The following is a 13,043-nucleotide window of genomic DNA, read 5'->3' as shown; positions in this document are numbered from 1 at the left end:
GGCTATGGGTGTATCTCAGTCCAGCTTCTTCCTTCTGAGGGGTTAATTGAAATTTGAGGGAAGAGGAAGTCTGCCCAAGAACAGAGATGGGATGTATGCTGCCCAGGGTCTCAGAGCAAATTGAGAGGCTCACTCTCCAGCACCAGGCCACCTCTTGAGGTTTATATGTCAACTCCAAGCACATCACAACAATTACAATTACACCACAACCCCTTTCACATTTACCCCAGGAGGGGCCAGGCCTAATGCTGGGTTCCTGGTGTGAGCATTCACTCAGAGTTCTCAGAACGAGCCTATAAGGTAGATACCACAATTATTTCCCATTTTCAGATGAGGAACTGAAGCTCCAAGGGAGGGTGGGTGAAGGGTAAAATGACTTTCTCCTGAGAGACAGAGCTGAGATTCCTACTCAGAGTCATCCAATCAGAGCCCGCATACATCAGAGGAACGAAAACTTACTGCAGCAGAGAGGAATGATGATGACACATGCAGCCTTCCAGGCCTGTGGGCAGCCTTTTTAGTGGCCAAAGGGTTGAACAGGGCAAATGAAGCCCAAATAGTTACCCTTGTAGACCCCAAAGGAGGCACCAGCCACTAACAAGCCAGGGTTTTCATTTGATTCATTTTTTACCCCTAGGGGACCGTTCAAATATAAGCTCCCTGAGGGCAGGGAATTTGAGTCAGTTTTGTTCACAGGTGATTTCTAGCACTTACAAATGTGCCATACAAGGAGCTCAAAAAACACGTGCTGAATGAAGTGGAAGGTGAATGTTGGCGAGGTACAAGGTACGAGGGGAACTGATAAAGACCATCACACAAAGCTTCTCGGTGGAGATCATTCCAGTAGCTGACAGTGACTTGGTGACAGGACCTTGAAAAGGCTCCCAGATGAGCAGAGTGCCCACCATGATCTCATCAGAAATCATTCTGCCAAATAATAAATACACTAGTAAAGCCAAACTCACCCTGAATTATCATTTTATATAAGCCTGACATTTTTAAAAGATTTTATTTATTTGAGAGAGAGATAGGGAGAGCAAGAGCAGGGGGGAGAGGGAGAAGCAGGCTCCCCACTAAGCAGGGAACCCAACAGGGAGTTTGATTCCAGAACCCTGGGTTCATGACCTAAGCCAAAGGCAGACACTTAACCAAATGAGCCACCCAGGTGTCCTTATAACCCTGGCTTCACTCAGAGCAGGAGTTTCTCCCATCCATTCAAATGCAGGTATTTATGGAGCATCATGTGTGTAAAGCCCTTTGCCACATCTCAGGATCTGAGAACTGGAAGGAGTGCAGAGATCAGCCACCAGGTTGCAGGTAGGAAAGCTAAAGCCCAAAGAAAGGTTACATGGGGAGTAGGGAGTCCCAGGTCTGCTCATGGCTCTGCCCCCTCAGTTCTCACAGCCCTGCAGAGTTCCAAAGTCAGCAGCTGGACCAGGCTCTGTACTATCACACCCAGAGTAACACTTCTCAATTTCACAAGGGGCTGAACTGGGATATGTCCCCACCTACTCGTGTTATGGATCCTCAGGAATTAAATGACTTGGCCTCCCTCCCAGACCCCAGCTCACAAGGCTGTGCCTTCCAGCAGATCCTAATGGAGCGCACAAGTATCTGCTGACCCCTTGTGGTTACTGTGGGATCTGTCCAGGCTCAGCAGCCAGGGCTTCGGTGGCTCCTCAGAGACACTCTGGCCTCTCAAAGCGATTCCTACCACTACTACCCCATGGGCTCCTCCCTATGATCCCAGAAGGCAAGGAGAAACAGGATCCCCACTTCCACTTTACAAATGAGTGGCAGCGTCCTGCAATCCAGTCCCAAATCCACCATTAATTCCTTACCTGTCCTTGGCAAGCGAGTTTCCCACTCCCTGCCTCAGTTATACATCAGTAAAATAAAAGAAGTGACCTTGCACAAGGCAGCTCTAAGGTATTTTCAGCCCCACAAACTCTCAGAGTGAAGGGATGACTTGCCCAAGGTTGCAGTGAATCCAGGTAGAGGCACTCCCAGTTAGCAGGTCACCCCACTTCCCCACACTGATCAGGAAAACTGAGAGGATCACAGCAAACAAGAAAACTAATTCCTCCATCTGTGTGTTCTGATTGTGTGCTGAAGGGCCATATGGACAGCTGAGTGGTTGGTTGGATGGATGGACTGATGGTTGGATGGATGGATAGACAGAGGAATGGATGGGTGGACTGATGGGATGGATATGTAAGAACTTTGTGTTCACTCTTGGCTGCAGCTGACTGCTCCCTGACAAGCTGTGGCTATGATTCTAGCGGCCTAGCCTGTGACAGCCTGTTCCACATTTACCTGCTGGGGTTTTGAAGCCACTGCTCCGGCCTGATAGCCTGCAGCAGGGCCCTGCTGTGAGGGGAACAAATCCTAATCCAACACTTCCTCCCTGCCCTGTCACTGACCTCTATGGAGGAAAGTCAGGGGCCGGGGCCAGGGCCACCAACAGGCCCAAAGCATAAGTATCCCTCACAAAGCAGTTTCTGCCACCAACAATGGCTAAAATTGAGTTTAGTGCTCGCGATGAGGCCGAGGATCACCACAGTAACTGGATGATTCGGAAAACGTGCCCTCTGCATCTCAAGCCTGGCTCAAAGCTACTGACTTTGAGCAAGTTCCTTAGCCTCTCTGTACCTTGGTTTTCTCACCTGTAAGATGGGCACAATACCGGACAACCATTGTGAGGACTGAATGAGGTAAGATATGAAGTGCCTTGCATTGTAACAGGTGCTCAGTAAATAGAACGTCCCTCTTTTTGTTCCAGGTCAAGGAGAAATTCTGGAGAGGGAAGGAAAACAGGGTCCACTGTGCCCCCACCAAGTTTTCTGAACTGGGAGGTTTTCCCAAGCATTCTAAAGTAGTAACATGCATGTGATGTTAGAGGAGGGAATGAAATGTATTTTCAGCAAGAATTAAAAGTGTGCTCAAAAGAGAGTATCATTCATCTGTCTCCTGCCCTCAGCATAGTTCTTCAGACACAAAGGATATTCCACAGAGATTTTCTGGGGGTGAAACTGAGAACATCTTTTCACAGCTAATGGGCAGTGGAAGGGAATCCTGTGCCCTATTTCATCCCCCTCATCTAGATCTCCCTAAACAGCCTCTATCCTATATCCTATATCCAGGTCTTCCTAGCCACCTGGTAGAAGGGACACTTGTGTTTTAGCCTAGCTGACATTATAACTGAGGCCCTTACAACATCACCTGTAAAATCACACTCCAGAAGGGCTCTAGGTCCCAGGCCCTCCACTTCCAACTAGAATAATAAAGATGGGGAACTTACTACATGTTGACTAGGAGATGGTCTGCAGAGTGAGATAGGCTTAGGGTGGCTTTTCTCACTTACCAGTTGCCCAACCTTAGGTGGGATTCTTAACTCTCTGAGCCTCAATTTCTCACCTATAAAATGAGGCTATTAAAATTACCTATTTTGTTATTGGGAGGATCCAATGAATCATGCTTGGAAAGAGCTGAGCCTTGTGCCTGGCACGTGAGTGCTGAATACATGTTAATATGGCAATAGTCTTGACTGTTGGAATAGGCTTGTGGGCAAGATTTCATTTGAACTAAGAGTTCTGCATATGCGTATGTGTAGCCACTGAACTAAAGAATCTCAAAACTTTTCCTTAGCTTCAAGATTCTATTTCTCGAACAATACCTTCTCATCCAACAACCTCACCCCCATTCTTCCCTTGCTGATTTTTCTTCTCTTTCCCTCCCAACAATTAAGCGGCCTCTCCAGAATTCCATCACTTCTTGTTCCCTGCTTAAGTGTAACATCTCCTGGTTTTTTGTTTTTTTTTTTTTAATTTATTTATTCATGAGAGACACACAGAGAGAGGCAGAGCCATAGGCAGAGGGAGAAACAGGCTCCCCATGGGAACTCGATCCCAGGACCCCAGGATCATGACCTGAACCAAAGGCAGACGTTCAACCACTGAGCTACCCAGGTGCCCCATCCCCTGTTTTTTTTTTTTTTAATTTTTATTTATTTATGATAGTCACACAGAGATAGAGAGAGAGGTAGAGACATAGGCAGAGGGAGAAGCAGGCTCCATGCACCGGGAGCCCGACGTGGGATTCGATCCCGGGTCTCCAGGATCGCGCCCTGGGCCAAAAGTAGGCGCCAAACCCCTGCGCCACCCAGGGATCCCCATATCCCCTGGTTTTTAATGCAAAAATGGGAAGACTGAATCCACACAATCAGAGGTGAGTTAGTGATTTATAAAGTGACCCATTGGTTTGACATCTCACTGCCAGGGAACCCTCAGTCCATTGGGCCACAGCATGAAGATGCAAAGACTCTCAGCCAAGGCCAGACATCCAGGGGAGAAGAGTGCATGTGGCAGGAGGCTAGACTGGAGTAAGGCTCAGGGAGACTACATTAAGTGAGATCCTGGAGGTGGGGAGAACCCCAGGGACAGTTTGGAGAAAGAGAGACTGGGGCTGCTCTGTGGGCCCTCTGAAGACTCCAGGGTCCCCAGAGCATTTCCCCTTTCCAGGCACATCAGCTGATGGTCAAGGAAAAATATCTGTTGAAAGGAAACAAACACAGAAAATATAGGAAAGACACCAAAGTGCTAGCAGTGGTTGATCTAACAGAAGAGGTTTTTGGTTGTATGATAAAGTGTAAATTCTAATCAGTTGTAATCAGGCAAAAAAACAGAGAAAAGCTTGGGAACAGACTGTTTTGACTCTTCTTGAAAAGTAGCATGCCCCAGTTCTCAAAAGAAAACCATAAAGGAAGAAAAGAAAAACATCATGAACATCTCCCTCCTTTTGCCACCCAGCCCACTGGGCTGGAGGCTCCCAGATATTCAGTTTTTCTTTTTTTAAGATTTTATTTATTCATGAGAGACACAGGCAGAGGGAGAAGCAAGCTCCATGCGGGGAGCCCAACGTGGGACTCGATCCCAGGTCTCCAGGATCAGGCCCTGGGCCAAAGGCGGCACTAAACCACTGAGCCACCCAGGCTGCCCAGCCACCTGGGCTGCCCCAGATATTCAGTTTAAAGGAAGGCCTGCTGCCAGGCAACAAGCCTGGAGAGGGGCGTGATGAGGATGAGTATGAATGAGGAGGACTTCCTAAGGAAGTCTTCCAAAAAGCCACGAGAGGACTGATGTCCTTACCTAGCAGGTGTTGTGATGTAGAATGACCATTCCATGGCAGTCAGGACACCTGCTTCTAGTTCTCTACCATTAACTTGCTGCAGGACCCTTGGCAAATCAAGTCACCTCTCTAGGCCTCAGTTTCCTCATCTGGAAATATATTTATATTTATAAATATATTTAATATATTTATATATTTAATATATATAATATATTTATACTAGGTCCTTGCTCTGTGCACTGTGCTAAAGCTATAATACAAAGAGGAATAGTCATTTATTCAGAAAACATTGAGTGACTATTCCATTTACTAGGCATTGTGGTTACAGATGAGTAAGCATCCCTGCCATTAAGACATTCACAATCTGGCTAGGGAGACTGAGCAAACAAGAAATGGCCAACCACACACTTGGTGCAGACAGAGGTGTGGGCACAGGAAGGCATGGCCTTTTTTACTGGGGCCAGTTTGGGAGAAGTGTCACAGAAGAGGCCTGGACTGAGTCTTGGAGGATCCTTGGTCCCTGCTCTCAAAGACCATACCATCTAAGCAGGGATTAGGACAAATGCCCAATTAGCTACCACACAAGGCAGAATTAAGCCACTTGGGTAATTAAAGTTCAGAGGGGAGGGGAAACCTATGTGACAAAGGTAGGGGTGGTGGGGAGAGGCGGGGGCAGAGAGGGGAAAGGCAGAAGGCAGGCAGAAGGTCAGAAAACCTTTGCAGAGAATGGCATTGAGATAAGCTTTGAAGGATGAAGAGTTTCCTGAGAGCCCTTGGGGGTGCTGAAAGGGTCTTCTGAATGAGGGGCCTGCGCATGTAAAGGTACAATGTAGGGATTGTCAGGGTATAGCTGGGACAGCAGGCAGGCCAGAAGCCATCAGGGAGGCCCCCTCATGATAAGAGCCATTGGCAGTGATGGGCACTGGGTGAAGCACTCCACATCCTCACACCGGTTCTTGGAGGCAGGTTCCCTCGCTACGACCCCATTCTTTCAGATAAGGGAACAGGGGCTCAGAGAGGTTACAAAGTCACATAGCTGAGAGGTGGCAGCTATAGCACTTAACCTAGGTGTGTCCGATGTCTCACCTTGACCCCCTTACCACTAGTCAGTGGCACTACTGAATCCTTCCCATCTAAGCTACCACTCACTGTCCCTGGACACTTGGCCCAGCATTCCACTTCAGACATGTGGGTAGCAAAGGTCCATCTTTGCCTTAACCATGGAAGCTGGCTTGGTTCAGCCTCCTCCCAATCAGGTAGCTACGGGACCGTCAGGAGCACATCCACCAGAACAGATGGGATGGGGCAGGGCAAGGAATATTACAGTGGCTGAAGGGTTTTGTGCTCCACTATCCACTGGTCTCAGTTTATTGTTGTTCTATGATGGTGTCGGCTGCCTAGTGTCTACCTCTCTTCCTCCTGTACCCTGGTGTCCTTGTGGCCCAGGGGCAGATCATTCTGCCTTGATTAGGGTGGCTGGCTTCTCCTGCTAGAATGGAGTTTGAACTAGAGCTTGCACACTCGGATGCTATCCAGGTACTGCTGGATGTTTATGGATTCCCTTCTCCAGCGGCCCAGCTTCCTGAGCTGGTCTGTCATGAACTTTTTCTTCAGGTGGTCATAGAAGTGGCTTATCTTTCTCTTGGTCCTTTCTGAAGCTCTTATCTAAAAAAACAGAGCTGTTGTTAGGATGAAGAAGCTACTTCACAGAAAAAAAGACATCTGTGCTGCTGGGGATATGTGGGGAAGGAGGTGGGAAATGTGCTAGCTGGGCTCAATAGTTCATAAATATATGGACTCAGGGATCCCTGGGTGGTGCAGCGGTTTGGCGCCTGCCTTTGGCCCAGGGCGCGATCCTGGAGACCCGGGATCGAATCCCACATCGGGCTCCCGGTGCATGGAGCCTGCTTCTCCCTCTGCCTGTGTCTCTGCCTCTCTCTCTCTCTCTCTGTGACTATCATAAATAAATAAAAATTTAAAAAAATTTTAATATATGGACTCAGAGTGAGCCTCAGTTTCCCTGTTTGCAAAACATGGCCATTGAGCTACATAACCCCTATGGTACCTCTGACAGTCCGCAGCTGGAAGCCTGACTTTAACCTCAACATCTCTATTTGAAAACAAGCCAAAAAGAGATGTGGGGTGGGGAGGGTGGAGAAAAGTTTCATCATGTTCTTCCTCCTCCTTAATCCTATCACCCTGCCCCGATTACTCACTTAGTGCTTCCCACAGATTGTCTCTGACATCCCCTACATCACACTGACCTCTGCTTGTTTTGTCTAGCATATCATTTCTGTCCTGTCCCCAATGAGACTGGAAGCTCTAGGAAAGCACATCCTTTATCTTACTTGCTCATTTGCCTATTCCCATGAGCTCGCTCTGAAGCAGACACTAACAAAAATCAACCACAGATCTTCATAGCGACTTCAACATAGTCAGGAAGGCCGGGCACGTGCCTAAATATTTCTAAGTGAGGCAGGGAGTGACACATCCCTAAAAGAAGTACAGAGTTCAAAGAAGAGAGATATCAAGAAAAGCCTCACAGAGGGTTGACATATAAATTGGGATTGGGTTTTGAAGGATGGGGAAGTGTTGGGCATGTGAAAACAGAACCAGGTGGGAGATGATCCTGGGAGCCAACAATTTTCACAAACTCCCCTGGGCATTCTAAGCACTGACACTGTCTCAAAACCCAGCACAATGTAAGCAAAGGAGAGCTCCATAAAGGCCAGTCAGTGTTGCCATGATTATTTGACAAAGGGAACAAGGGATGAACCAAAAACCTAAGTGGGTTTTGGGAACAAGGATGAAGAAGGAGGGTGGGTGTGTTCTTAGAGTGTGCTCAGATGATTCCCAAGATACAGAATCTTAGCTGTTCTTGTCAAGGTCCTGAGAAATCAGTGCCTCTTTTTTGAGCACTTTTTGGAGAGGGGGGGCAGAAACACTGCCATACTGTCCCTCAAGCCTCAAATCCATGAGCTTCTACAAGCTGGGCCCTTAGCAAGTCACCAGGTCTACAAATAAGGAGAAGAAAGTCTCATCCTTAAGGGAAAATGTCAGTCAGACCCAGGTTTACAACTCTAGAATGATGTACTGTATGACCTTAGTGAGGTTACTCCATCTCTCGAGTCTGTTTCCTGAACTATTAAGTGGGTTAATAATACAAAATGGATGTTGAATACCTAAAACATGTAAGGGCTCAATACAGCTTTAAAAGGAGAACTTCCGGGGTGCTCAGTTGAGTGTCAGTGGTTGAATGCCTCCCTTTGACTCAGTGGGTGAGTATGTCCCTTTGGCTAGGTTGTGAACCCGGAGTCCTGGGATTGAGTCCTGCATCAGGCTCCGACCAGGGAGCCTGCTTCTCCCTCTGCCTATGTCTTTGCTTCTCTCTGTGTGTCTCGCATGAATAGATAAGTAAAATCTTGGGACGCCTGGGTGGCTCAGCAGTTGAGTGCCTGCTTTCGGCCCAGGGCGTGATCCTGGAGTCCCGGGATCGAGTCCCGCATTGGGCTCCCTGCATGGATCCTGCTTCTTCCACTGCCTCTCTGTCTCTGTCTCTCATAAATAAATGAAATCTTAAAATAAATAAAATAAAATAAAATAAAATCTTTAGAAAAAAATAAAAGGAGAACTTCTGGATGGCTGGAGGGTGGCACAGACCTCTGGTATATAAAAAGCACCTCAGGAGAGTTTCCAGTTACAGCATCTTACAGATCCTCTCCCCACTTGCCAGAAGTATAACGTCCCCTCTCCCGCTGGTCATAGAAATTGGCCCCCAATCCATCCTGGGCCATTTAAAATAGCACATTCCACCTGACCACACTGACTAGGACAAGGATGGGCCAGTGACACACCCTGGGCCAGCTGGAGTTTCTCCAGGATTTGTCTAATGTGAGCAACAGTGGAAGCACTCCATTTCCTTTCTAGGCTATGGGCCAAGGTTTCCTGTGGCCATGCTTAGCAGGGACAGCCAGCCTGATGATGACGCCAACATGCACAAAGACACAGAAAAGAGATGAAGAGGGAAAGTGAGGACTCATCCAATGGTGCTGGAGCTCCTGGCTCCTCTCATCCCAAACATTGGGGACCTTGCCCTACCCATCCTTGATTATATAAACACATCATTCTCTATTTTACTTCTACTACAAGATCAGTTTGAGTCACCTGCAACTGAGGATCCTAATAGATCCTATTTTACAAATGAGAAAAGAGAGTCCTGGAGGAAATGTTTATTCCCTGAGGTCACACAAAGCTGGCTTGTCCATTGCCAAGCCCACCCTCTTTCCACTACACCATGCCACTGAAGTTTAGCAAAGGGAGAAAAACCCAGATCCCTGCTCTTCTTTTGGTCTCTTTGGCTTTAAGAGGATTTGGCACCATCTCTTAAGCCTCTTCTACTCTTAATACTAGAGTCTCATAGGCCCATCCAGATTGGCCCTGGAACATGGAGGGAAGTCAAGAATCAAGAAGGGGGTAGAAAAAAAAAAAAGAAGGGGGTAGTAGCCACTCTGGGCTGCTTGCTCCACTTGAAAAAATGAGTACATTCTCACAGTCCATTGTGTGCCCTAGCCTCTTCCTCATGCCCAACACAGTGCCTATCCCATGCAGCCTCTGATGATGCATTTAATGAATTAATTAATTGGGTCTGTGCAGTGACAACATTGTTTACCCTCCCCTTCTTCTGCGGGCTTTTGGGTAAGCAGGTCCAACCCTACTTGTCCATAAGCAAAAAGGGGAAGGGCCTCAGCTCTCCCCTATAACACAGAGGGAATCCCTGAGAGAAAAAAAAAGCCAAAGGGTGTTGATGCCACTTTAAACTCCAAGACCCAAGACTTCTTTTTATAGGAGATGGTAGGAATCCATGTCCCTAGAGAAATAATATGATTGGAGGGGGAAAATAATGCTACAAGAGCCAAGAAATATGGAATCCTCCCTGGTTCCCTTGGCCCAGGGGAAGAGCTGTGACATCTGGGGCAAATCAGTTACCTCGAATCTCAGTTGCCTCCCCTGTAAAATGGGGCTTTAGAGCAGATTGATGGCTCCCAATCACCTCTAAAATCTGTGATTCCACACCACTTCCTGCCCAGACTACTGGGGAGAGTGAACTGAACATGGGTCAAGCCACGAACACCCTCTAATGCAGAAGCTTTTGATGACTTTACCTCCCTCTCATAGGTTCGTCGTCGTGCATTGAGGTTGTCACGAATAATCACCCGAGATAAGTTGCTCTTCGGTAAAAATTTTTTCACCGCTGCTTCACTGGAATTCATTAAGCTGGAAGCGGGAGGGAAAAGTAGCATGCGGTAAGACGGCTGGGGCCAGGGCTAGGACAGGCACTGATTTGATAGGGTCCTAGGGGAGTGACTGAGGCTTTCCCAGGATTCTTAGGAGAGGCACAGCTCTCATAGTTGTTTGAGGAGCAAGGGAGTAGGCCTAGGCTTCCTCTTGCAGAAAATGTGCACTAATGGGGTATTTTCGGGCAGCCCATGTGGCTCAGTGGTTTAGCACCTGCCTTCGGCCCAGGTCATGATCCTGGAGGCCCAGGATTGAGTCCCGCGTCAGGCTCCCTGCATGGAGCCTGCTTCTCCCTCTGCCTGTGTGTGTGTCTCTCTTTCTGTGTCTCTCATGAATAAATAAATAAAATATTAAAAAAAATAAAGAGGTATTTTCTGGATACTGAGAGGAAAAGTCATCCTGAGAAGGATGTAGAAAGTCCCACAGCAGTCCATAAGAAAAGTGTGAACAGGACTCAGAACTGCCCTCAGAAGCAGCCATCTTCAAGGAGAAAGAGTAGGGTGAGATGAGTGGTGGGGATCTTAGAGAAGAACAAAAGTTGTATGGTAGGGTTCAGAAGGATGAATTTGAGGGGGGTGAAGTGGGGAGCACTTGCTCCAGAGCCTAGGTCTAAGAAAGATTGGCAGGGGGAGGGATCAAAGGAAGCAGGGAAAAAGAGAAGATTACAGGTTAGGCTGGTTAATAGAGGGATTCTAAGGGAAGAGGGTTTGGAAAAAGTCTGGAATAGGGAGGGAAGCTGTGTAGGAAAAAGTTTGAGGAGACTTCCTAAGAGATAGAAGATGCAATGGGAGGGTTTGGGTGGCGGGGTACGGAACGGAGCCAGGTGATCCAGGCGAAACTCCAGATAAAAATTTGGCCAAAATGAAGAATTGGTCAAGAATGGATAACGCCAGATTTTTGCTTTTTGATAATTTAGTTACAGCATGAAATGGTTTTGCAAATATGTACCTTTAAATGTTTTTGCCCATTTCAAAATAACTGTTCAAACTTTTTCCTAAAATTTATAAACTAAATGTACAATAGGAAGCAATGGAATAAATTTTAATTAGGTCATAGAATAAAATACTATGCACTCATGAATAAAATAGATATCCACAGGGTACTAGGTGGGGGGGGGGGTGTGCTAGGTAACACAATAGTAAAATTTCTTGTGACAAATTTTTCCCCCAAAAGATGTATCACCATGTTGTAGTACATATATATGAATGGTTCTGAAAGAATATACACCAAAAATGTTAACAGTGATTGTCTGTGGCCATTCATTTTGCTTGCTTGTCCTGTCTGATTTTCCTATAAAAGCGTATACTACTTTGACAGGACCAAAAGGATAATTTTTAAAGATTAAAACATTTTGAAGGACTAAAATTTTTTTTCTAATTAATTTTCTGCCAATTTGGAGTTACATTTTTACACTTATGGACTAGTTTAAACAAATGTCCCCAGTCTCCCATGTACATCTTTCTGACAACAAAGGCATGAAAATACAAAGGCTCGCATACAAAAAAGCAGCTCACATACAAACGTCTCCCTTGTATACTGTAAATATTTAAAGACACATAAAATACTCTGAACCTACTCATTCGGGTGAACCAAATTTATCAACACTTCTTGGAAAAGTTTTAAAGGGTTGGGGGCAGTGACTGTAAATACCTCCTTTCAAGTAATAAATGGTCATTTTGAACCACAATGCTTTCCAACTGCAAGGCCTCTAGGGGAGGAGGCTTCCAGGGTTGTGGGATGGAAGGGAGGGAGGGGTAGTGGCTGAATTGAGGGGCACTGCCAGGGCTTCTGGGGCTGCAGAGAGGGGTGTCAGGCTTGAGGGGCCTTGGGCCTCGCTAGGCTCTAAGGTGAGTTAGAGGGTGACCCAAAGGGCGCTGGGGACCCCGGGGCTCTGCTGCGATGTCGAGCCTGGAAGACTAACAGGCCGGGGGGATTCGGGGACATGCGGGTGGGAGATGGCAATTCTCCCCGGGAGTCCGGGCTGAGAGTTTGGGCTCCCAGGCTCCCGGAGGTGCGAGCGGTTGGACTGGGAAGGACCGGGGGCTCGCATCTGTGAGAAATCCAGGCTCTCTCGGGGTTTAAGAAAGTGCCAGGCTCCGAAGGGCTCGGGGCTCGGGGAGAGCCAGGGCCGAGGTCCCCAGGGCCGCTGGAGGAGCGGGGGGGGGGGGGGGGGGGGGGGTCGAAGAGAGCTGGGGGCCGAGGAGAGCCCCGGGCACCCGGGCCGCACCTGAAGAGCACCGGCCGCTGCACGGTCCGCGGCCGCAGGAAGCAGATCTGCGGGTGGGCCCCTATTTTGATTTCGGGTTGGCTGCTGAACCTAACGTGCCGGGAGGCCGAGGCCGGGTTGGCGTCGGAGCTGGTGGTCGCCTGGGCGGCAGCCGAATGACCGGACGGCGAGCCCAGGTTCCATGTGACCGAGGGCCTGGACTGCTGGGCAGCCGAGTCCGAGTCTACCATGCTCGAGAACGACTCCGGAACGAGAGTCGGCGGGCGCCGGCGCGGACGCAGAGTGAATCTCAGGTCAGACGCGGGGAGCTGAGCTCGGCGCGTTGCCCGGGAGACGCGTGACGGAAGGTTGCGGGGGGGGGGGGGGGGGCGGGGCGGGACGTGTGCGCGAAGTC

At 48.2% G+C, this 13,043-nt stretch overlaps 2 protein-coding genes across 2 annotated transcripts in view; both read right to left on the bottom strand.

Annotated features, from left to right (window-relative positions):
* Window positions 1–10,404, bottom strand: part of OSBP2 (oxysterol binding protein 2) — a 196,067-nt gene extending 185,663 nt beyond the window's left edge. The window contains exon 1 of the mRNA XM_049102071.1: window positions 10,290–10,404. Coding sequence (XP_048958028.1) covers window positions 10,290–10,318 — 29 coding nt within the window. The 5' untranslated portion in view covers window positions 10,319–10,404. The remainder of the gene's footprint in view (window positions 1–10,289) is intronic.
* Window positions 6,465–12,879, bottom strand: C26H5orf52 (chromosome 26 C5orf52 homolog). The gene is made up of 3 exons (XM_025474568.3): window positions 12,650–12,879; window positions 10,290–10,401; window positions 6,465–6,792 (listed from the first exon to the last, which is right to left on the bottom strand). The coding sequence occupies exons 1-3, from the start codon at window positions 12,877–12,879 to the stop codon at window positions 6,634–6,636; spliced, it is 501 nt and encodes a 166-aa protein (XP_025330353.1). The 3' UTR covers window positions 6,465–6,633.
* Window positions 12,880–13,043: the final 164 nt, after the last annotated feature.

This window comes from Canis lupus, chromosome 26 (assembly GCF_003254725.2).
Source record: "Canis lupus dingo isolate Sandy chromosome 26, ASM325472v2, whole genome shotgun sequence".
In the NCBI taxonomy this organism is placed as follows: Eukaryota; Metazoa; Chordata; class Mammalia; order Carnivora; family Canidae; genus Canis; species Canis lupus.
The sequence above is the reverse complement of the archived record's forward strand: the minus strand, read 5'-3'. Positions and strand labels throughout refer to the sequence as shown.